At 45.5% G+C, this 22,481-nt stretch overlaps 1 protein-coding gene across 2 annotated transcripts; it reads left to right on the forward strand.

The window, feature by feature from the left end:
- Positions 1-13,401: 13,401 nt before the first annotated feature.
- LOC119295986 (vacuolar cation/proton exchanger 2-like) lies at positions 13,402-21,643 on the forward strand. Of its 2 annotated transcripts, none has more exons than XM_037574409.1 (12): positions 13,402-13,615; positions 13,699-13,965; positions 14,222-14,292; positions 14,795-14,823; positions 14,914-15,110; positions 15,186-15,398; positions 17,709-17,834; positions 17,933-18,049; positions 18,123-18,176; positions 18,284-18,400; positions 18,522-18,615; positions 21,286-21,643. In XM_037574409.1, the coding sequence occupies exons 2-12, from the start codon at positions 13,699-13,701 to the stop codon at positions 21,300-21,302; spliced, it is 1,302 nt and encodes a 433-aa protein (XP_037430306.1). In that variant the 5' UTR covers positions 13,402-13,615; the 3' UTR covers positions 21,303-21,643. The 2 variants fall into 2 exon arrangements, with proteins under 2 accessions (XP_037430306.1, XP_037430307.1); XM_037574410.1 differs by having other exon boundaries at positions 13,403-13,615; positions 21,289-21,643.
- The last annotated feature ends 838 nt before the right edge of the window (positions 21,644-22,481 follow it).

Here is a 22,481-nt window from a genome sequence, read left to right on the forward strand (position 1 = left end):
AGGCTTGGACTGGCTAGGACAAATGATGAATATATCTAACTTTTTTTGTGGCTTTTTCTTGGACAATAGGTAAGAAAATAAATCGAATCTAGGGATAATTGGAAAATCTCACCGAGCAACCTGAAAACTAATACCACTTGATAGAGGCGGGGTGTCCCGATCTTTCGATGAGATGATAACTATCGATTTGATGGAGCCGACTTTGACGATCCGACTACAAACGTGCACGACATTGTGCCTTAGCAATCGCTAAACCAATCTTCTGAGGTTACTGACGATGCCGGAACCACGGTCAGCCTAACCACGAAGGTCTATTCCTGCAAGCAATCGAAGAACGAGCAAGATTATGATAAAGCAATCTGAATATTGCAAATATATATGAAGTACTGATAATGGTGGGAATCCGTAAGCGGTCTTGGTCTGGTCGTTGGACACAAACGAAGTACACGAAGTTGCAATGGCTAACTTTTAACTAAACAAATCCCAAGGAAAAGCTACTAGATGGATCTACTTATATAGGAGCAAGGGGTGGCGGCCAAGGAGGTGGGAGGACGTCCCAAGGCAGCCTAAAACTAACCCTAGGTCGTACAAGGCCAATGGGCCCAAGTGGAGGTGACGTAACACCTTTGGACTTGTAGTTTGACTCGGATTCTGGTGCAGCGTCAGATTGTTTCGTCCATAACTCAATGCTCCAGACGGATTTTAAGGTGATTCCAATTGGGTTGGAAAGAGCATTAAATCTACTTTCCAACAAGAAAACAATCACCCAATTCGGAGTCTGTATGAAAAAGTTGTTGGCATTTTGAGTCAGGTACGTCTGTGCAGACCGAATCTGAATCCAGAACGTGAGAAACTTGGACTCTATCTTCTCTTGGTCCAAAAGTGACGTGAGAGGACTTTTTGAACAGCACCTAAACTTCTCCTTTTCCCTTATCTTCATATGTAGATTATACAAATGTCCCATCCACCTGCAATTAGACAAAACACAAAAGTGTGTGAAGTATTTTTGTTCTAGATAACATAAATAGATTATTGAATAGTTTGCACTAGAAATCATCTGACAAATATGCATGTATGCAATATTTTTGGTCTTATCCAAGGTAGTCATGTCCTCATCATATGTGGAGCTGGGAAGGCTTATAATATGGTAGCAAAAAGGTCAGCAATAATCAATTCAACGATGCAAAGTTGAATAAATGCTCAACGACGGTACTGTGCTGGTCCTAGGCTAGACCGTGCTAGAGACGCGAGCCTAGAACACTAACAAAATCACGGCGCGACACGTAATCAAGGGGGGAGCACACTCTGATTTTTTTCTCTTTTTTTGCACTTTTCCCCCTCTTTTTTTTGCTTCGCAACAATTTTTTTTCGAAAAAGTCTACAAATGGTCTAAAAACTGCCTAGCCAGAATTTTCCAGACTTAGTTTTTTTTAAACTGGAACTATTTTTCTTGTACAGGTGGCACTGATGTTGGGAAGTCCGACTTGGTCACGACTCGGAGTATGGCGTGATCTGGAAATCGAAATCAAACCAACAAATACTGGACTCGGACTAGGACTGGTGGCGGAGATGAATCTAGTGGAAACTCGGACTTGTGGCGGATATATGTAGGGCGGTGGAACACAGACTGGTGGCGAATCACTGATGGGGGTGGACTCGGATTATCGAGATGGCGGTGAATATGTGGTATATGGCAGCGGTGATGACGATGGTGGTATATGGCATCGGTGATGATGATGGTGGTATATGGCAGTGGTGATGACGATGATGGTATATGGCAGCGGTGATGACGATGGTGGTATATGGTAGCGGTGACGATGATGGTGTTATATGGCAGCGGTGATGATGATGATGATGCGGTGGCGGCGTGACAACTTGTGAACAAAACTCAAAACTCTAAAGGACTAGACACTAAGACCAGCAACTCGACACGATGATGCAACCGCAAATTCAACAAAACAAAAGACTGAAAAGACTATGCAAAGGCTTAGACTGGTTCGGATATGAAGACTTAACCCTAATTTTTTTTGTGGCTTTTTCGTGGACTGTAGGTATGAAGAACAGACTTGATCTGAACTACGAAAAACTGTAAAATCTCACCGAGCAACCTAGAAATCTGATACCACTTGATAGAGGCAAAGGTGTCCCATCTTTCGATGAGATGATGGATACCGCTTTGGTGGAAGTCGTCTTTGACGATCCGACTACGAACGTGCGAGGACGTCGCGCCTTAGCAATCGCTAAACCAACTCCGAGAGGTTATTGACCATGCCGGAGCACGATCAACCTGACCACGAGGGTCTATTTCCTGCGAGCAGACGAAGAACAAGCAAGAAACTGAGATTGCAATCTGGATATTGCGAATATAAGATGAAAGCTTTATTTGATCAAGGTGGGGTTCTGAGACGCCTTTGTCTGGTCGTTGAACACAAACGAAATACGCGAAGTTGCAGCTATGGCGAACTTTTAATCTAAACAAAACCCAAAGTCTAAACGGTGCCCTAAGGGCTGTATATATGGAGGAAGAGGGGGGAATTTCGTGGCCCTTGGTGGAGGGGTCCGAAACCAACCATATCTCTTGTTTCCCCACACATACAGACTCTAAAAATAGCCTATACTTATGTATTTCGAAATTACATGGGCCTGGCCCAATAAAAAGGTGATGCAGCACCTAGAATAGCCTCTGGACGAAGTTTATGAAGTGGCATCTTGTATATTTCGTCCAAGGCTTCATGCACTCGTTACGGTGGCTTCAAAGCCCTGAAATCATCACTTGTAACTCCGTTCTTGTTCCGCTTGCACATGCCATCATCTCCATGCTTGTTCTTGCTTCAATGTTCATCCTTCTCCAAGCTAGGCCCTTCATTTGTAAGCAAAACAAATGTATCCAATTTAGGCAGCATCATATTCTCATGAACATTAGAATCATTACCAAGAAACGAAAGTACCTGGTAATTTAGTTGGCGTGCGCGAGCTCTAGTAATTGGTCCAGTATGTCATACAGGGCTAACCCGGTGTCGGCCGATCTTTCACGTTTGGAGTGGGATCCCTCGAAGAGCACAAAGAACACGGGGAAGAATGGGGAGAAATTACAAGGGGAAACACTCAAGAACAAGTCTAATCACACATCCACTAGACAATCAAACACGCAAGATCACAAGGTACATGAACAACAAAGGGAAAGATACAAGGTAAGGTTCATCCCAAGTCCAAAAGAGTTGGGGGCTTGAATCCTAGAAGGATCTTCCCATGAAGGGTTCTTGATGATATCCGCAGGATCTTCTCCTAGATGGAGGTCTTGGCCTCCAATGGAGTAGTGGTCTCTCTCTCTCAAGAGTAGAGATAGGTAGGAGCAAAGCTCACAAACAAATGAGCTATCACTTTGCTAACCCTAGAAAGGTGGTGGAGGTGGTCTATTTATAGTCTAAGCCACGAAGGGGTAAGTGGGAGAGGGATACAAGGCCAAAGGCCAGCGGCTGCGCACACAGGCGTCGGACGTCCGGTGGGGGTCGGACGTCCGGAAGCTCGGGACGGTCCGGACGTCCGGAAGACTTCGGACTTCCTAAATTCTTCTCTGTCGCCGTAGCACCGGTCGTCTGGTCGGTGTCGGTCGTCCGTGCGCTGGGACTTGTCGGACGTCCGGCGTTTGTCGGTCGTCCGGCCGCTGTAGCTTTCGTCGGTAGGTCTCTTGGGCTGGCTGGAGCTCCAGGTGTTGGACGCCCGGTGTAGTCCGGTCATCCGGGCGCTGTAGGGGTGTCGGACGTCTGGTGGCTTCCGGTCGTCCGGTCGCTGTAGACTCCGCAGCTCCTTCTTCTTCTGTCTTCGCTTCCATGCCTCCCTCGCGGATGGTGTAGTTGTTCCTTGGCGCTTGAACTCCTCCTCAACATCCGTGAAGCTCCGACAATACCTATGCATGTACACGGGAGAAGTGTCAAGTAGTACACCATCCTCGAAGGGGTCAAGTGAGCACGTGTAAAGGAGAAGATTCACCTTTGTGTATGTGAAGTAGAGGTCGCACGTGTCACTTGCCAAACGGACTCTTGACATGGTGATGACTGTAGTATGCTCCGCATCATCCCCTCCCCCTTGGAAAAGATCCGACCTCGGATCGAAAACCAAATCACCATGGGAAAGAGATGGCGGTGCCGTGTCAAAGTTGTCGATCACCAAGCACTCATCGTCTAGTAGCTCGAAATGGGCACTCTCCAATGTCGCACCGTCTTGGGATTCCTTCAAAAGGAGCAAATAGAACAAACACTTGGAAAAACAAATGTGGTTAGCGTTGGTGCAAAACCAAGCATTGAAGAGGTGATTCACCAAACAAGTGTTGTCATCAAGCATAGCATATGGTTTGACAAAGGATTGTGACATGGCATGTAAGCATATCAATCGCGCACAAGCAAAGATATCATGGGGACAAGTATGCAAATGTGAGGTAGTGATGCAAATGTGTGTGACAAGAGAATAAGCATCTACCTCAAGATCATAGCAAACATGCATAAAGTGCTCGACAAATGGTCGATGGTAGGCATAGGAATCATTCACAACACCAAATAAGATGAGATGTCTAAACACATGGGTCAAGTGCAAGACAATCCAAGCATAATGTGCATAGGGTGTAGTGAATATAGTGTGGCACTCAACACAATAGAAAGAGCAAGTGTTCATCATGTGTGAGGCAATCAAGTCAAGCATGTGACAAGCAAAGGGACATGGCATATGTGAAGAAATGATATTGGTGCAACCAATCATATGATAGTAGCAAGTAGACCAAGAATTGGATGCAACACACAAGGTATATATATCATGAAGCATGGAAATGTGGCAATCATGGGTGAAAGCAATATCTCGAATATGCGTGCAAATGGTGCAAGCAACACATGAAGTATGATCCACAATATCCAAGCTCAGGAAGGATGTCACCTTGAAGGCGTGTCCTTGTGCATTCTTCACAATGCCGAAGTGGAAGCAAATACGGTGTAGAAGCGAGTCATGGTAGAATGTATGAGGCTCGCTCTCAAGAGCTTGAATGGTCAACTCACATGAAGTGGAAGTCGACACAAAGTCCAAGTATCCTACACATGCACAAAACAAAACAAAGAAAGTATGTGCGTGGTAGACAAACACATCATCCATCATGATGGTTCTCATCTTTTGCACAAAACCATTAGAAGCACAAGTGCATGAATAATATGATGCAACAATGGCTAAATTCATGGCACTAGGTATATGGTGCAAAGAAGTAAGACAAGCATGCTTCACAAGAATTATGTCAAAATCCCCAAATATATGCGAGAATGCTATGGGGGAAATCTCATGAGCAAGAAGAGAATCATTGTTGCACTCAATACATGGCAAATCATCTAGCATGAGAGAGGCAACACATGGAGATATATGACAAGAAGCAATATGAATCATGTGCAAAGCATATAGATGGTTTTCATCAACCGCATGAAATGGTGATGCAACATAATTAAGCATAGTAATCAAGTCGTGCAAACTAGTGGAGCGAAGATGCAACACACTAGAATAAATCATGGCAATCATGTCATGTGAGCAAATAATAGGCATAGACAATCCCCATGACATATCACAAGCACGAACACAAAGCAAGATGGAAGTATCATCATAGGAATGGTGCACAAAAGGAGCATGGCAAGAACAAGCAATATCTCCACCAAGCTTGCAAATACACATACAAGTACTATAATCAATCATCATGTGTAATGCAAAGCATGGGTCACAAATGCATGTCAAAGGCATAGGAATGAGCATATCATGTAAAGTGAACATGGCAAGATGGGCATATGATATGTAATGAATAATAACCCATAGCCAAGTGAGGGCCATGTAGAATGAATGCGCGAAGTATTTGCACGAAGAGAGCGGTGGGAAAGACAATCCATGGGATCCCAAATCATCGTTGCTCTCTAGAGCTCGTTTTGTCAACTCGTGGGATTGTGAGGTTGACAAGTATTCATGGGTACCTACACAAAAGAGACACAAACCAAAAAAATTGTGCACGTGGTAAATGTACACATCATCCATTATGATGTGTATGTGCACGTGTGAGTTAGCACAAGATAAGCATCGCTCAAAGAAATTTGATGCATGGTATAAGAACATGTCATCCATCATGAAAGAATAGTTATTGTGTATGAAACAATGGGGACACAAATTGAGAATGCAAGTATATGGCATATCAATAGCAGGTTTATTCATTGGGAGCATATGATGCACACAAGTATGGGGATCATGCAATGAATGGGATGTATCAAAATCTCCTAAAATGTATGAGGAAACTATGGGGGCCTCCTCATGAGCAATAGCGGAAATATCATATGGAGAAAATGGACAACATCCAAAACAATGCATATCCGAAGCTAGGTGGTCATGGTATGGCATATGAGATAAATGATGCAAAGGGAGCATATCAATATCATCACAAGAAAAACAAATGCCAATAACCATGGGCTTGTCATCTATAACATAAGTGCAAATTGGGTTTATTTTAATGGCATATGCATAGTCACTATGAAGAGATTGCAAATAAGACATATGGTGGATCTCATGCATAGCATATGACAAGTCAAGCTAATTATCAAACATGATGGACCTAAAGAATTGTCACAAGAAATCCTATGTAACATGGCATCACTACTAATAGACTCCACAAGAGAATCATCATACTCATCATAAATGGGCAAATCATCACATGGGGAAATCATGCTAGCATGAAGCATGGAACTAGGTAGATCAACATCATGCAAGCAATCAATGTCAAGAATGTCCACTAGTGGGACTAGAGCATCACCGTCACCTATGTTACCTTTGTCATTCCGCTCAAGTGGTGTAGGTGAGTTGGGAAAGACCAAGTGGTGGTCATCTTCATCTTGATGGAACCATGTGAGGGGTGCATCATATTCCACCATGGCCATCGTCTTGTCCAAAGGGAGGACGAAGTTGTCGAGGATCGGCGCGTCATCATAAATGGGACCTAGCACCAAATGAGAAGACACAATAGAAGTAGAGGTCAAGTTGTTAGAAACGCAAATGACCTCACGAGACCTATCAACTATCTCACTCTCTCTATGTGGTGGTTCACTCACTCCCTCAAAGTAGGTGCAATCAAAGTCACATATGGTGGAGTCACTCATCTCACTCAAGTGGTGGGTGTTGTGGCTCTCCTCACATGGGAATTGTGGCAACTCATCATATATGAGGCTAGTGGTGAAGTCACTCTCACTCTCAATATGGTGGCATAAGTCACTCAAGTCATCATACGTCGTCGTGGTCGAAGGGAAGATCCCATGCTCAACCATCTCGTCGTCGTCACCGTGGATGAAGGCCGAAGATGGCACATCATCACTCTCCTCCATGACCGAAGGGAAAATCCCATGCTCGATCATCTCGTCGTCGTCACCGTGGATGAAGGCCGAAGATGGCACATCATCACTCTCGCCTCCAAAGATGGAAGCATCATCCTTGCTCGCCACCTTGTCGCTCGCCTCCAAAGCTTGGTCCTTGAGGGTCTCCGTAGTCGTACTCGTCGCCGCACCGTCTTCAAAAAGAGTCGAAGTAGACTCGGCACCATCAATGCCACAAAGAGGGATGGTGGTGAATTCGAACTTGGGAGCATCATCTTGGAGCTCGTCGGGCTTGGACATCTTGGTGGTACTATCCTCATGCTCGTTCTCATGGAGCTTGGTCGCCGCGAAGTTTGCTTGGGGTGGAGAAGCCTTGGCCTTCATGAGTTCTTGTTCCACCTTGAGAGCACCAATGTAGTTGTCGTCGAGGGACTCATAGTTCTCGAGGAAGATTGTTTTGGAGATGTCGTTGTTCAATCCCATCATGAAGTGGAACTTCATCCAAATGGGGTCGTCCATGCCGGCTCGTCGCAAGGCATTCTCATCTCCTTGAAGTATGCGTCGATGGACTTGGATCCTTGAATGGTGTTCTCCAACTGGCGTTGAAGTTGTTCCGTGTAGGTTGGAGGCACAAACTCTCGTCGCAAAGCTCTCTTCGTCTTGGGCCAACTCATCTCGTAGCTCTTCGAAGGTGTGTGAAGCCACCATGCCGATGCGTAGTCGTGGAAGTTTCTTGTGGGCACTTCACTTGATCTTCGGAAGGGACTTGACGTAGCTTGAGGTAGTCGTCCATCAAACGCTCCCACTCGAGGTACTCCTCGGGTTCTTGAGTTCCATAGAAAGGAATCGCATGGTCGATGTCGAGGTTGTAGTAGCTCATGGAAGTCGCGGACTTGAGCTTGGGGAGCTTCTCTTGAGCGTAGTCTTGAGTTGCTTGTTGGCGAAGATGTCGTATGTCCATAGGCGAAGATGCCTTGAAGTCGCTTGGCGAAGATGCCAAGGGAGATGGTGAAGTCTTTGAACAGTTGTTGGTGTAGAGCTCTTGACCTTCACGTTCTTGATGGTGATGGTGTCGACGCCGATGTGATCTTGCCGAAGATGGTCGCTCGGAAGGATGTGCTCTTGAGCGTCTTCTAGAAGATGAGGAAGATCGCTTGTAGGACTTGATGAGGGCTTTGATCTCCTCCATTTGAGCTTGCATCTTGGCGTCGGAGTTGTTGTTCGTGGCATCAAACTCGTCGTTGTTGTTGTAGATCGAAGGTGAAATGCCTTGCCTATCCATCACAAGACTCGAGTAGAGGTGAGTAGGAAATGAGATAAACAATACCAAGTTACATTTTCCCAAAGTTGAGGATGTATCCCGTTTCACTCAATGTGAGATGAAAGAATAGTGGAATTGATACCGGACTTGTTCACTCACACCTATCAAGTAAAGCTTATGGTAGAGCTCAGTGAGGATAGTGGCACAAAAATTTGATGCAAATGTTAGCAAGAGTCAATAATGTTGAAAGAGATTCACAAATTCGCAAGCGAAACAAGTAGACCAATAGCAATATGCGGCACACGGAAACACACACACGGATAGATAAATGGGGTCGTGCAACCAAGGAATGAGCACAAAATGTGGAATCCACGGAAAACGCTTGTGTTGCACAACTCAAGAGAGACACTAGCATGATTGCTCAATAGGCGGATACGACACTTGTGCAAAATCTATAAGATGCAAAATGGATAAACTTTCTATCCCAAGTATGCTATATATGTATGGTTCCCGGTGTTTCTCACAAGATGATCCAAGATGATCGAGTATGATAACATACGATATATTGTGATGCTATGGCTATTGCTTACAAGCTCTTTGCTCTCTCTTTTTCTTTGCTTAAAAGCTTTTTTTTTTTTGATATGGCCACTTTTGCATAATGCACAAACCAAGATAGCAATTGTGTATATGCGGGAACAAACTTGTGACACAAGATATGATACCAATATGATATGGTATGTATGCAATGGATGGTGTAGATCACTAATGTGCACAAGTAACGTGGCTCAGCAATACTCAAATGACTAGTCTCGATAGGCAAGTAACGCAAAATGGGCTAGGGGTTAACAATGCAATTGCAAGGGAATATACAATAGTGTCGTCGAGGTTACCGTCCTTTGCGATGATGAGTGGCGGTGTTCTTGATGTAGATACCAAGATGATGGAGACTCGTCCCTAAGTAGCCGAAACACCTTAGGAAACAGAAAAAACCGCAAACTCAAAATCTCCAATGGCAAAAGTCAAATGATGGTAGCGGAAAGCGGTGGTGGTTTTGCACTAGGCAATGCGAAAGTGGTGGTGGTGGTTGATGAAGAGGCAATTGTCCCTAAGTAGCCGAAACACCTTAGGAGACTCGAATCACTACTAAAGCAACCACTAATGCTATGGCAAGCAAAATGGGTTAGGTTGTGGAAGTCGGTGGTGGCTATGCGGATGATATGGTGGAAGACCTAGGCAAACTTGCCAAATTTTCAAAAATTTGATGGAGTCAAATGGTATTGGTGGTATTTTTGTGGGAAGAGGGATGTCAAGAGCTTCAAAACGAGCTAAAGAACGTCAAAATCGGAGTTCGGATGAATTAGTTATGGCCGAAACAAAAATCAGCCGAAGTCAATATCTACAGGTTACGGACATCCGTAAAGGTCGGATGTCCGGAGTGTCGGACGTCCGGGAAAGTCGGAAATCCGTAAATTTGGTTCAGGTTAGGGGTTCCGGTCATCCAGGAAAGGTCGGACGTCCGGTGCTTCATGGGGGTCCGGACGTCCGTAAAACGCCGGTCGTCCGTTGGGTCGGGGTCAACGCGAGATGCGAGTTCGGGGCGCGATTTTGGGCGGAAAATGGAGATTTTGGGGTCAAAATTGACGAGATTTCATGGAAGAAAGATGGGAAACTTGGGGAAATGCTAGATCCACTCGAAACCAAGCAAATCCATGGATCAAAATCAACAAAACATCATCAAACCAACAAATCACAAAAAAATTGGGGCTATTTTTGGGTGGGATTTTCGGATTTTGGGGAAGAACACAACAAAACAAGGCTAGAAAACGGTGGGAGGGACTCCAAATACGTGATCAACGTGGCTCACGATACCATATGATACGGGGCTAACCCGGTGTTGGCCGATCTTTCACGTTTGGAGTGGGATCCCTCGAAGAGCACGAAGAACACGAGGAAGAACGGGGAGAAATTACAAGGGGAAACACTCAAGAACAAGTCTAATCACACATCCACTAGACAATCAAACACACAAGATCACAAGGTACATGAACAACAAAGGGAAAGATACAAGGTAAGGTTCATCCCAAGTCCAAAGGAGTTGGGGGCTTGAATCCTAGAAGGATCTTCCCATGAAGGGGTCTTGATGATATGCCGCAGGATCTTCTCCTAGATGGAGGTCTTGGCCTCCAATGGAGTAGTGGTCTCTCTCTCAAGAGTAGAGATAGGTAGGAGCAAAGCTCACAAACAAATGAGCTATCACTTTGCTAACCCTAGAAAGGTGGTGGAGGTGGTCTATTTATAGTCTAAGCCACGAAGGGGTAAGTGGGAGAGGGATACAAGGCCAAAGGCCAGCGGCTGCGCACACAGGCGTCAGACGTCCGGTGGGGGTCGGACGTTCGGAAGCTCGGGACGGTCCGGACGTTCGGAAGACTTCGGACTTCCGTAAATTCTTCTCTGTCGCCGTAGCACCGGTCGTCCGGTCGGTGTCGGTCGTCCGTGCGCTGGGACTTGTCGGACGTCCGGCGTTTGTCGGTCGTCTGGCCGCTGTAGCTTTCGTCGGCAGGTCTCTTGGGCTGGCTGGAGCTCCAGGTGTCGGACGTCTGGTGTAGTCCGGTCGTCCGGGCGTTGTAGGGGTGTCGGACGTCCGGTGGCTTCCGGTCGTCCGGTCGCTGTAGACTCCGCAACTCCTTTTTCTTCCGTCTTCGCTTCCATGCCTCCCTCGCGGATGGTGTAGTTGTTCCTTGGCGCTTGAACTCCTCCTCAACATCTGTGAAGCTCCGACAATACCTATGCATGCACACGGGAGAAGTGTCAAGTAGTACACCATCCTCGAAGGGGTCAAGTGAGCACGTGTAAAGGAGAAGATTCACCTTTGTGTATGTGAAGTAGAGGTCGCACGTGTCACTTGCCAAACGAACTCTTGACATGGTGATGACTGTAGGATGCTCCGCATCAGTATGTATAGCAGCAGGGGCTGTGGGTGTAACAATGGTATTGATGTCCTCATCAACCTTTGAATACTGTCATTCTTCCACACGGTTAGGCGTCAAGTTTTGAGTATACCAAGAGTCATCATGGTGCGCCGGTGAACAAGTCTGTGAAGGTTTTGGAAGTCTACCTTGAAGACTTACCACGAGTGATTGGACGAGATCTGCGGGTTTTACTTCAGGAGGAATATAGTGAGGACTGTGTGTCCTCTGAGTTGCGACTCAGCCGCCATAACCAGACGTATAGTTGATGCAGCAACTGGAACCGGTCTATCAAATTCCATTGTCTTCACCAAGCCAACCTGGTTTCAAATTCCAACTCTCTCTTACATTATTCCGTTGCTGAAGAATTTGTGATCTATGCTCTGACGAATTTGAACTGAAGAATTTCATCACACTATCTTTTATTTCCTTAGTTCATATTCTTCATGCTTGTATGAATGTATGATTGCATGTTCTTCACTCTTATGTATCCTGATTGCATGCACTCTGATTCTGTGATGACTTATTTTCCCTCGTGTTTCTATTTCTTCACTCTGGTCTTCGTCGAATTCTTCAGAGTTTGACGAATTTCTAAAAATCTCCCATTCACCCCCCTCTAGGAGATAACCCGCGCTTTCAAACTTATTATCTGAAAATATCACTTAACCATTGGACCCTCCTTCCAGAGTAGGTCGTGGTTGGTCTCCATCCAGTATAGCTTTTGTTAGATTGTTCCTTTAATGATTTTTGCTTGCCATTCGGATTCACGGGAACCATGAAAGCATGAAAGGAACCTGAAGTCAAAATTCCAGGCTTTTTTCACGTGTTTAGTTCATGCATTCTGATGATCCGTAATCTGGGTGTGTTGCTATGAATAACTTACACTGATCCATGACAATTGTGTAATATTTCCTCTGAAAGGACCTTGATATATTTCACATCACCGGAAAAGTTTACTGTCGTGTGATCAGACTGTACAATTGTCCAAACAATAATATGCTTTCTTTTTCATTTTTTATGCCTCAAACTCAGTTTTAGTATCCTCTCAACTTGCCAATAGTTTCATTAGAGTGGAGTTAGCACTTGATCTCCAATGACTTTTCCTCATATAAGGAAGTTTAGTACTTATTTACTAAATCAGAGTTAGTAATCCATGCTACGTGGTAAGTGCTTGAAATATTAATGTGCTTTACAAGGTTCGTAGGATACAAAATCTTCACCTAAAAAAACAATTGCTTTCATGGACGTACCAAGATATATTATGCAGTGGATTACACCTATGATGCACATCCACTTCTCAGAACCCCCACCCCCACCGATTTTCCTTCGCCTTCCACTGGATTTTTCTCTCTTACTACTTTATTCGTCTGCCCGTCATGCCCGTGAAATCCCAGTGTATCTCAAATGTAGTATGGTAATTACGGTAATCAATCAATTCACATATGGTAAAGAAATAAACTCCTGATAATCTTATATATGGCAGTTATGGTAATCAATCAACTCACGCATGGCAAGGTTATAATTTGCGAAAACCACATAATCAAGCTCTGCCATAAACTCACTGAATCTCTTATGTATAAGGCCACAAATCCTAGTGTTATCTAGATGTGCTTCCTACCTATCAAAAATCATGAGTTTCAGTTCAAATTGTTTACATTGAACTATGGCTGTATACTACTGAAATATATATAGCCCCGTGTAGCTAGTTTTTTTATTTTTAAAAAAGGGTTCTTCCGACCACCACCCATGAAGCGTGGGCAAGGCACTGACGCACATTTCTTCTCCATGACACGCGGGCCCGAAGCCGATCCAGCTTACGGCCGGATCCGCCCACAACGAAGCACGCAGGCAGCTTCGTCCCGTGTCCGTCGCGTCGCGCAACAAAACCAGCGGGAGGAGAAAAAGATTAGTAGAACGAACGAGGAGAGGCCTTGTTGATTGGAAATCGACCATCCAAATCCGAGCCCTAATCCTTCGCATTTCCTGGAGCGCTATCTTCATCTGTCCGCGTCGAGCGGGAGGTAGGATTCTTGCGCTGTCCGGCGGTTGACAGGGATCGGTGGCGGTTCTTGATTTGGATTCGCTTCGTTTTGGATTTGTTCAGATGATGGGGGCGGCGGACAAGGCCGAACTAGGGTTCGAGGAGGAGGATGATATGGCGGCCGACACGCCGCCGCCGGCCAGGAAGATGCAGTCGCTCGATTTCGAGCACATCGGCTCGCTCGCGGCGGTGGCGGAGTCGCTCTCGCCCCGGAGCAAGTGGCGGATGGCGCTCAGGAGCATACGCATCGTCATCTTCCAGGCCAAGATCAATGTGCTCCTGCCCTTCGGGCCCCTCGCCATCACGCTTCACTACCTCTCCGGGAACCACGTAAGGAACATGCCCACAATGATCACCCATCTAAACTGAGTACTCTGCAGCATTCATCAGAGTTGATGCAGTATGATTTACTCTTTCTGCTTTGTTAGCTTCTTTCGTTTTTACTACTGTACTACTTTTGAATCTATAATAGGGGCGCATGCTTTCATTTTTTCTGCTGCATTCTTCGTCACGTTTACTTGCAACAGCAAGACTGACCTGATAACGCTTTCCATTTCTGGGATTGCTTCCTTCAAATGCTTCACAGCAAGGATGGGTTTTCCTTTTCAGCCTAGTTGGTATCACACCCTTGGCCGAGAGATTGGGATATGCAACTGAGTAAGTGCCTAGTGGATTTTGTCTAATCTAGCTTCTGTATGTTATATAACTTACTGTATATTACAATGGATGAGTAGGGCGTTTTGGAGGACGGGCTCCATGGAGCCTGTTATTGAAAAAACAAAATCAAAAATCAAAATTTTCAGTTCCAAAAAATCATGAACAAAAATATACACGTATACAAAGATGTAATGTATACGTGTGTAAAATTTCACGGTGAAATACCATGAATTGGCCGCACAAAAGACAACAAAATTGTTGACTTTGAGAATGAATAGTGCATGTGCTAAACAGCCACATATTTGTTTTTTTGTGTAGCTCTCATTTTAACGTATTTCAACATGAAATTTTACACACATGTACATTACGTCTCTCGGTGTATGCATATTTTTCAGAATGTTTTGAAACATAAAAGTGTGATTTTGAATTTTTCAAAATTCCGCCCACATGGAGCTCGAGCTCCATTTAGCATTTTCAATAACAGATGCCTTGTCTTGTGCAGGCAACTTGCTTGCTACACTGGCCCAACAAGTATGTGTCTTCATTCCATATTATCTTAGCTTCCTAATTCAAATCTTGACTTCAGCAATCGGTAAAGACTCTTCCTTTTTGAAACTGCAGTTGGGGGGCTTCTAAATGCTACTTTTGGAAATGCGACAGAGATGATTATCTCGATATATGCTCTGAAAAACGGAATGATTCGTGTCGTACAGCAGTCACTACTAGGCTCTATATTATCAAACATGCTGTTAGTTCTTGGGTGTGCTTTCTTTGCTGGTGGGCTTGCTCATCCTAATAGAGATCAGGTCTTCAATAAGGTAAGAATAAAAAGGTGGTTATTTCCATTATTATCCACACATTTTATCTCTATTAACTTGCATTTTTCTATGTAGGCATCAGCTGTTGTGAACTCTGGGTTGTTGTTGATGGCTGTCTTGGGTCTAATGTTTCCAGCGGTGCTTCACTTTACACATTCTGAAGCGCACTATGGAAAATCCGAAGTTTCTCTTTCAAGGTTTAGTAGCTGCATAATGCTTGTGGCTTATGCTAGCTATCTTTTTTTTCAACTCAAGAGCCAGCGCAGTCTGTACAGCCCAATTGGCGAAGTAAGTAGCTAATTTATGCAAACACTTTTTTTAGATAAGGGGAAATAGTTTATGCAAACACTGAAAACTGTAAAGCGAGATATGGATGCATAAGGTTTTACTCTGAGGGGCACATATCATTTTAATGCTGTATCATAGTTATTATAGTCATCCATGTAAAATTGTGTCTTCTGCATTGGGTGGTGTAAGTAAGTGATCAAGCTGCACAGTATGCATGCAATATATGTCTAGGGGTTTTCGCGGGTCCTAACAGCGGTACTAGAGCTAGTACATCGAATTTGTAGTTAAGAAGACGTCGCGTCAGGATATCAGTAGATCTAAAACACAAGTAAAAGGGGACAAATGATTTACCCAGATTTAGGGCCCCAAGGTGAAAGCCCTACTACCCAACTTGCTCTTTTCTTTATATATCGAGGATATCAGGCATTACAATGTCAGGGGTACCCCTCGAGTCATGGAAACTCAGCGAGTTGTGAGGATAGTACATGAGATTTTGGATTGCTTCATCATGTTCCTGCGAAGCTGACAAGTTGAACACTCCACGCACAGTTTCTTCTTCAGAGAGACGCTCCTGATTCCGCTCTACTTGTATACGTGTTCTCTCTTGAACGATCCTCTTCCCTATGATCTTGTGTATTGCCTTCTGGCAACATAAGTTTTGCTTCACCCTTTGGTTGTCCAGACCGTTGATGAAGTTCTAGGGTGGATACCCCGATCTGTCTCATGCATTGCAGTTGGTAGCGACCTCTTTCACCATGAATCTCTCATGATTCTCCTCCTTGGCTGAATTCGTCAGGCGTTTGGGGTCGGAGGACTTGAATTATGACGCCTTCTCCTGTGCATTTGGACTTCCCTTGGCCGGGTCGGAAAAGAAGTAGGGGCGTTCTCGCTGAGTAAGCCCCCGAGTCTTTCTCCCGTGACCCTTGGCTATTTGTCATTGCCCTGGATGATTCCTCGTCCGACGATGATGATGAAATGATGTCATAGATTTGATCTGATTTTGTGACAACCACATGGTCGGCACCAGTTGTTGAGAGATTTTCGCTGTGTCCTAACATCGGCACTAGAGCAAGTACGTGGACTTTGTAGTTGAGGGGACCTAACTTTTAGGATACAATAGATCTAGAACACAAGTAAAGGGGACACCATGATTTACCCAGGTTCAGCCCCCATGGTGGGTAATCGCCTTACTTCCTGCCTTGCTCTTTTCTTTATATATCGAGGATTACAACGTCGGGGGATGCCCGTCGAGTTATGATGGAGATTTGGACGATAAGCGCCGAAATCGTTATGCATGGAGTAGTATGCTAAAACTAGTTAGAAAGGAGTGGACCCCCTTCTATGTGGCCCCTATTTATAGCTCTGACATTGTCGGCGTAAGTGAAATTGCGTACGGCATGTCTCCCATCGCCGCTCAAATGGGCCCTGCAAAGCCCAAAGATAGCACCTCAACACATGGAGAAGCGCCACTCCCTCAGGAGACCTGCCATCGAATGAAATTAAAGGAGTAGGAAAATATTGTATGGAACATAGGAAGAGGGCCAAACGCATTGTATACTGACACCGTATCCGACTCCTATCTCTGCACACCCCATCGCACATATGGAGCCATCCATAACCAGTGGTATGCTTTCACTCACAATTGGGGCCTGAACCCGGGTATATCATGTGTCTTCGTGTTCTGTGCTCAAGACCCTCTGATCTCCTGACGTGACGTCCCATCGACTACAAATTCCACACTCGCTCTATTACCGCTGTTAGGATCGACGTAAAATCCCTCAACAGGTACGGGTGAGTCCATATCAGTGCGTGGGGCGTATAGGAGTAGGAGTTGGACTGGTGTTGGTTTACAACACGTATAGCCTTTCGTAAGTCGCAGGGAGTTTCCTTTGATATGTTGTACTTTGATGGGAAGTCTCCTCCGTGGTCGGTGGCGGTCCTCCTTGGTGCGATATCCTATCTGTTGATTTAGTGGTGGCTGTTGACACGACGTTAAGGTCCCAGGCCATAGGTAATTCTACTTATCATCGACAATGCAGCGACAATCCTTTTGCCTTTAAATATGTTAGCTCTGCACTAGTACATCACATACCTTTCTTTGAATATCCCTTCTGACTTATATATGTGTCACTTCACCACACTTTCCAAACAGTTCAGGCTCTTTTAATTAGTCATGTAATCATTTGCTGTTTTCTCAAAGTCACATGAGGCAAAAAGGAATAATTGCCCATCAAAACAAACCAGAGAAAATCTGGACTTAAATTTGTGCACAGTTCCTTCAAATCCTAATTTTCCTACTTGCCAGAACAGGAAGAAGAAAGCACTGAGGATGAGGAGGATGAAAAGGAGATAGCACAGGGGGAAGCTATCTCCTGGCTTTTTGTATTGACTATTTGGATTTCAATTCTCTCTGGGTACCTGGTAGATGCCATACAGGTAATGAAATGTTTACATCAGGATACAAATATAATCACTATTTTACATCAATGCATTATCTCCTGCTCAAACTGTGCTTCTTTACTATGTTGTAACAGGGGGCCTCTGAATCATTAAAAATGCCACTGGCCTTTATTAGTGTTATTCTGCTTCCTATCGTGGGGAATGCTGCTGAGCATGCAAGCGCCATTATGTTTGCCATGAAAAACAAACTTGTAAGTAGCCCCTGCTTTCTGCAACTCAATTGTGTGATTCTGTTCTCATCTTTAATCTCTTGCATGCCACAAGGACATTACATTGGGTGTCGCCATAGGGTCGTCAACACAGATATCTATGTTTGTGGTAAGTTCATTTACTCAACAAGATTCAACTGTCGTCCTGTATATTTTCAATATTTTTTTTGCAAGGTTAAACAATTGCAACCAACACCCATGTTGCATGGTTTGCAGATTCCATTCTGTGTGGTAATTGGCTGGATGATGGGGGAAGAGATGGACTTGAACTTTCAATTGTTTGAGACAGCAACTCTTTTTATAACAGTACTTGTGGTGGCATTTATGCTACAGGTATGTTTGCAGAACGAGTCAGCATTTATAATGTATTCTGTAGTTTATGCAGTTGCAACAATGTGCTCCTTTTAAATTTGATCAAGTGCAACTCTAACACTTTAGTCTATGCTTTTTCCAGGAAGGCACGTCGAACTATTTTAAAGGCTTTATGCTCATATTATGCTATCTCATAGTTGCCGCAAGCTTTTTTGTGCACGTTGATCCCAAATCAAGTATGTATTTTTCTCACCTTTCAACCTCCATAATTATATCATCACTAATCCCCTGAGTTTATCTGGTGCTTGAACATAAAGGCTTATTACTCCCTCTGTTCTAAAAGAATTGAAGTTTTAGGATTTTCCTAAGTCAAACTTTTTAAAGTTTGACCATGTCTATAGACAAATCCAGAGAGATTTACAATGTCAAATATATACAATATGATAATATATTTTATAATGAATCTAATGAAGTAATTTTGGTTTTGTAGATGTTGATATATTTTCATATAAACTTGGTCAAACTTAATGAAGTTTGACTTAGGACAATCTTAGAACTTCAATTATTTTGGGACGGGGGTAGTAAACAGTAATTTGGACAAATAACCTGTTAATTGCTTAAAATTGTTCTGGATGTCTAACAAATGAAGTGACCAGTGTTTCTGTGCTTATATTCCTTGTCAATTTGAAGTTGATGTGTGCCATGCGTATTGTTATCTGGGGAATTCCTCATGGTAGGCGCAAGGCAGCAGGGGCAGGTTAGGCTGTGGCTAGACAAGGGCAGTTTGATGTCCTGAAGGATGCTTCTGTATTGGTAGTCTCCAGGTTCTGTTAAGGTAGTCTACTTTGAGTTATATTCCAAGTAGAGTCGAGAGTATGGCAAAGTAGTACTAGTTCGTGTCCTAGACGCGGTTTCCTTGGCCTTGCAGGCTGCTACGGGCAAGTTCATCAAGAACTTTGGTACCATCGCAGCCCCGCTCACCAAGCTTCTGAAGAAAGGAGGGGTTATGTTGGTGCGAAGAAGTTCAGGCCACGATTGGTGCGCACAAGCGCCTCCTCAGTACAGCCTCAGTCCTTGAGATGCTTGACTTTGGCACTCGCTTCATCGTCAAGTGTGATGCTTCCAGCTCTGGTTTCAGCCCCATTCTTCACCAGGGTGATCTGTTGGCTTTCTACAGCGGCCAACGTGACTCCAGGAGGCAGTCCACAGGCCCGGCTAGGAGCAAGGAGTTCATCTTGGCGTGCAAGCCAAGAAGCCCTCATGCATGAGGTCGGTTAGGAGCCCAGTAAACCCTAGCTCTCGTCCGCTTTATAAGGCGAGGCTAGGGGTAGCTCATATCCATCTGTTCCATGACATAGACAGTACTCTCGGTAGTCATATTCACCATTCTCTTGTAACCCCCTCGCACGAGGTGCTCCCACATCAATACAAAACAAAGCAGGACCTAGGGTATTACCTCACCATGATGGCCCGAACCTGGGTAAACCCTCCGTGCGAATTCGCCTCTGGTACTTCAGGCCACGCTCGCTACCGTACCGTCGGATCTGATGGTTTTCTGCACCGTCATCTGCGCCTATCAAGTTGTTGACAACGACAGTACATGGAGTCTTTTGACTAAGAAACAACGCTGCCTCACCCTCTCACTGGCACATGGGCCCGCAAGAGGCAGGAGGACTCGAGTGCTTGGTAGCCTACTCGTGTCAAACGACCAATTGCCTGACAGCAGCCACCCAAGTGAAAGATAAGGCGTGTGACTAATTACGTCCAAGTTCATAGTATATATGGAAGGCCACTGTGGTGCCCCCCCCACCCTCCCCCCTGATGGTATATAAGGGGAGAGCCGCGGCCAGGAGAAGGAAAAGTCTTTTAGACACAACAAATCAAGTGGTAGAAGAGAGGAGAGAAGAATAGGGGTGCCCGGGCCAGTACGCTCTGATCACTTAGCTATCCCCGAGCACTCCCCAATAGTGCGCGAGCACTTGTACCCTCCATATATCTACCATATAAACGGAACAAGGCATGAGTAGGGTATTACGCATCATTGCGGCCTGAACCTGGGTAAAAAAGAATCATGTCTTGAGATGATGATTTAGCTAGTTGTTTGTCTTGAGTGTGTTTTAGCCCCTGGCCAAATCATAAAAAGGGGGTCACCTGACTCTGATATCATGAGATCACACTCCGACAGCCTTATATAGGGGGGACAGGGCTAGGGTTAAATGTATCCGGGTTGGTATGATCTAGCCTAATCATACAGGATTACACCAGATCTTGCGAGACGCGTATTTCCGTACGCCAGGTCTTGATGTGTGCCCCGGTGTATGTCATGGGCCGAGCCATGGGATTGTGCCATCCCGTGGCTAATGGGCCGACTCCTGCCTTTGCTGGTACACCCTGGGGGCATGTTACCATCAAGTAGTTTGCAGCTTCTGGTAAGGTACTCTAGTTTGAGTCAGATTCAAATTGGAGCCCAAAACATGTCAAAGTAGTACTAGTTCGCTGTCCTATATAAAGGGCCTCCCCGTGTAAGCTAGAGGCAATCAATAATCAATAAAGTCTAGTTTCTCTAATCCCTGTTCTCTATCTCTAATCCCCGCTACCTTCTGCTACTGCACCGGCAACGGCCGCCTTGCCGATGACCCGTCGGCCCCCAAGCACCCCCAGACCACTGGATAGCCCTCAGATCCAGGGGCTGTTCCACATATGGTCTGATCTTTTAACTCTTTAAGCGTTCTCAGAAATAATGCTATCTGTCGCACCAACTCAATGAGAGTTTCTAATGCCATATGGTATGCACTTCATAAGACACGTGGCCGGAAGCAACCAACTTATTTTCAAATGTCTTGTTTGTACAGTAAGTGGTTTTACTGTTGCCGCAGCCACTAACTATGCTCATTGTTGGCCTAAAGCAGGTGACAACAAATGACAAGTTCCCAACAGAACTGTGAAGTGATGGGGAAGGCAGAATGTAGCAATGTAGCACCCGTGGATTCCTGAGTTTGAAGAACTTGCTGGTAGCAGCATCCCATTAAGGCTTTAAGTTTCAGCTTGAAATCACAAGGCGCTGATGCGGCTTTTTTAAGATAGCAACGACATCACCCTTCGAGAAACTGTAACTATATGGAATAGCGCACGAGGACCACTAGTCTGTATTTGCTGTAACCTACACCTGGTTGCAGTTATGTAATTGTTCTATCACGGGATATTAATATCGAATGGATTTGTTATGTCACGACGGTCTTTGCCGCAATGCTTAGCTCTTTCTGTTATACATATCAATTCACTTCTGTATACTGAGACAGGAAAACAACGTGATCAGACTATAATTTGTTGAGTATAATGTTTATTTAGGAAACATAGGATAGCGTAGGATTGTTCCTACCTTAACTATTCCACCAATCCCTCTCTTTCTTCCAACATGATATCAGTTTCCTGGTTCTAAACTCTAGCCGCTGCCGCTTCCGCACCCGCGCGCCGCCCCTGGGGCGGTCGGCCTCCATGACCGCCGCCGGGGGCCGGCGGGAGAGAGAAAACCCCGGAGCAAGGGTCTGGGGAAAAGACTCTCTAGGGCAGCCGGTCAACACAACCGGCGGACGAATCCTAGGTATGGACGGCGCCGCCCCTGGGGCGGTCGGCCTCCATGACTGCCGCCCGGGGCCACGCCGTCCGTATCTAGGGTTCGTCCGCCGGTTGTGTTGACCAGCTGCCCTAGAGAGTCTTTTCCTCGGACCCTTGCTTCGGGGTTTTCTCTCTCCCGCCGGTCATCTTGATCGGCGTTTTTTTTTGGCTTTTCGATCTAATCTTGATCGGTTTGCGTCGCCCCCCCGCCACCGTCGACCTTGCGCGCCTCTTCTTCATTGATCCGGTGGCCCCGCACATCGTCTGCACGTCTGCCCGCCGGTCGCCCCGACTCATCGGCCTCGCGCGTCGTCCGCGCGTCTGCCCGTCGGTCGCCCCGATCCGGCGGCCTCGCGTCATGTGGTGGCCCTTCACCGCCACCGTTCGTGGGCTGGCCCGCCCGTCGATCTACGTAGGCTGTCACAGCCCTGCTTCGATCGGGATTCCTGCATCACCCCGACCCGGCGGCCTCGCACCATGCGACGGC

The sequence above is a fragment of the Triticum dicoccoides genome, chromosome 4B (assembly GCF_002162155.2).
Source record: "Triticum dicoccoides isolate Atlit2015 ecotype Zavitan chromosome 4B, WEW_v2.0, whole genome shotgun sequence".
Lineage (NCBI taxonomy): Eukaryota > Viridiplantae > Streptophyta > Magnoliopsida > Poales > Poaceae > Triticum > Triticum dicoccoides.

Bases quoted from the DNA above. Each gene is read 5' to 3' on its own strand.
- LOC119295986 (XM_037574409.1), top strand. From the start codon at position 13,699: ATGATGGGGGCGGCGGACAAGGCCGAACTAGGGTTCGAGGAGGAGGAT. The intron at 15,111-15,185 runs GTAAGAATAAAA...TTTTCTATGTAG, and splicing joins GAGATCAGGTCTTCAATAAG to GCATCAGCTGTTGTGAACTC. The intron at 18,177-18,283 runs GTAAGTTCATTT...CATGGTTTGCAG, and splicing joins CACAGATATCTATGTTTGTG to ATTCCATTCTGTGTGGTAAT.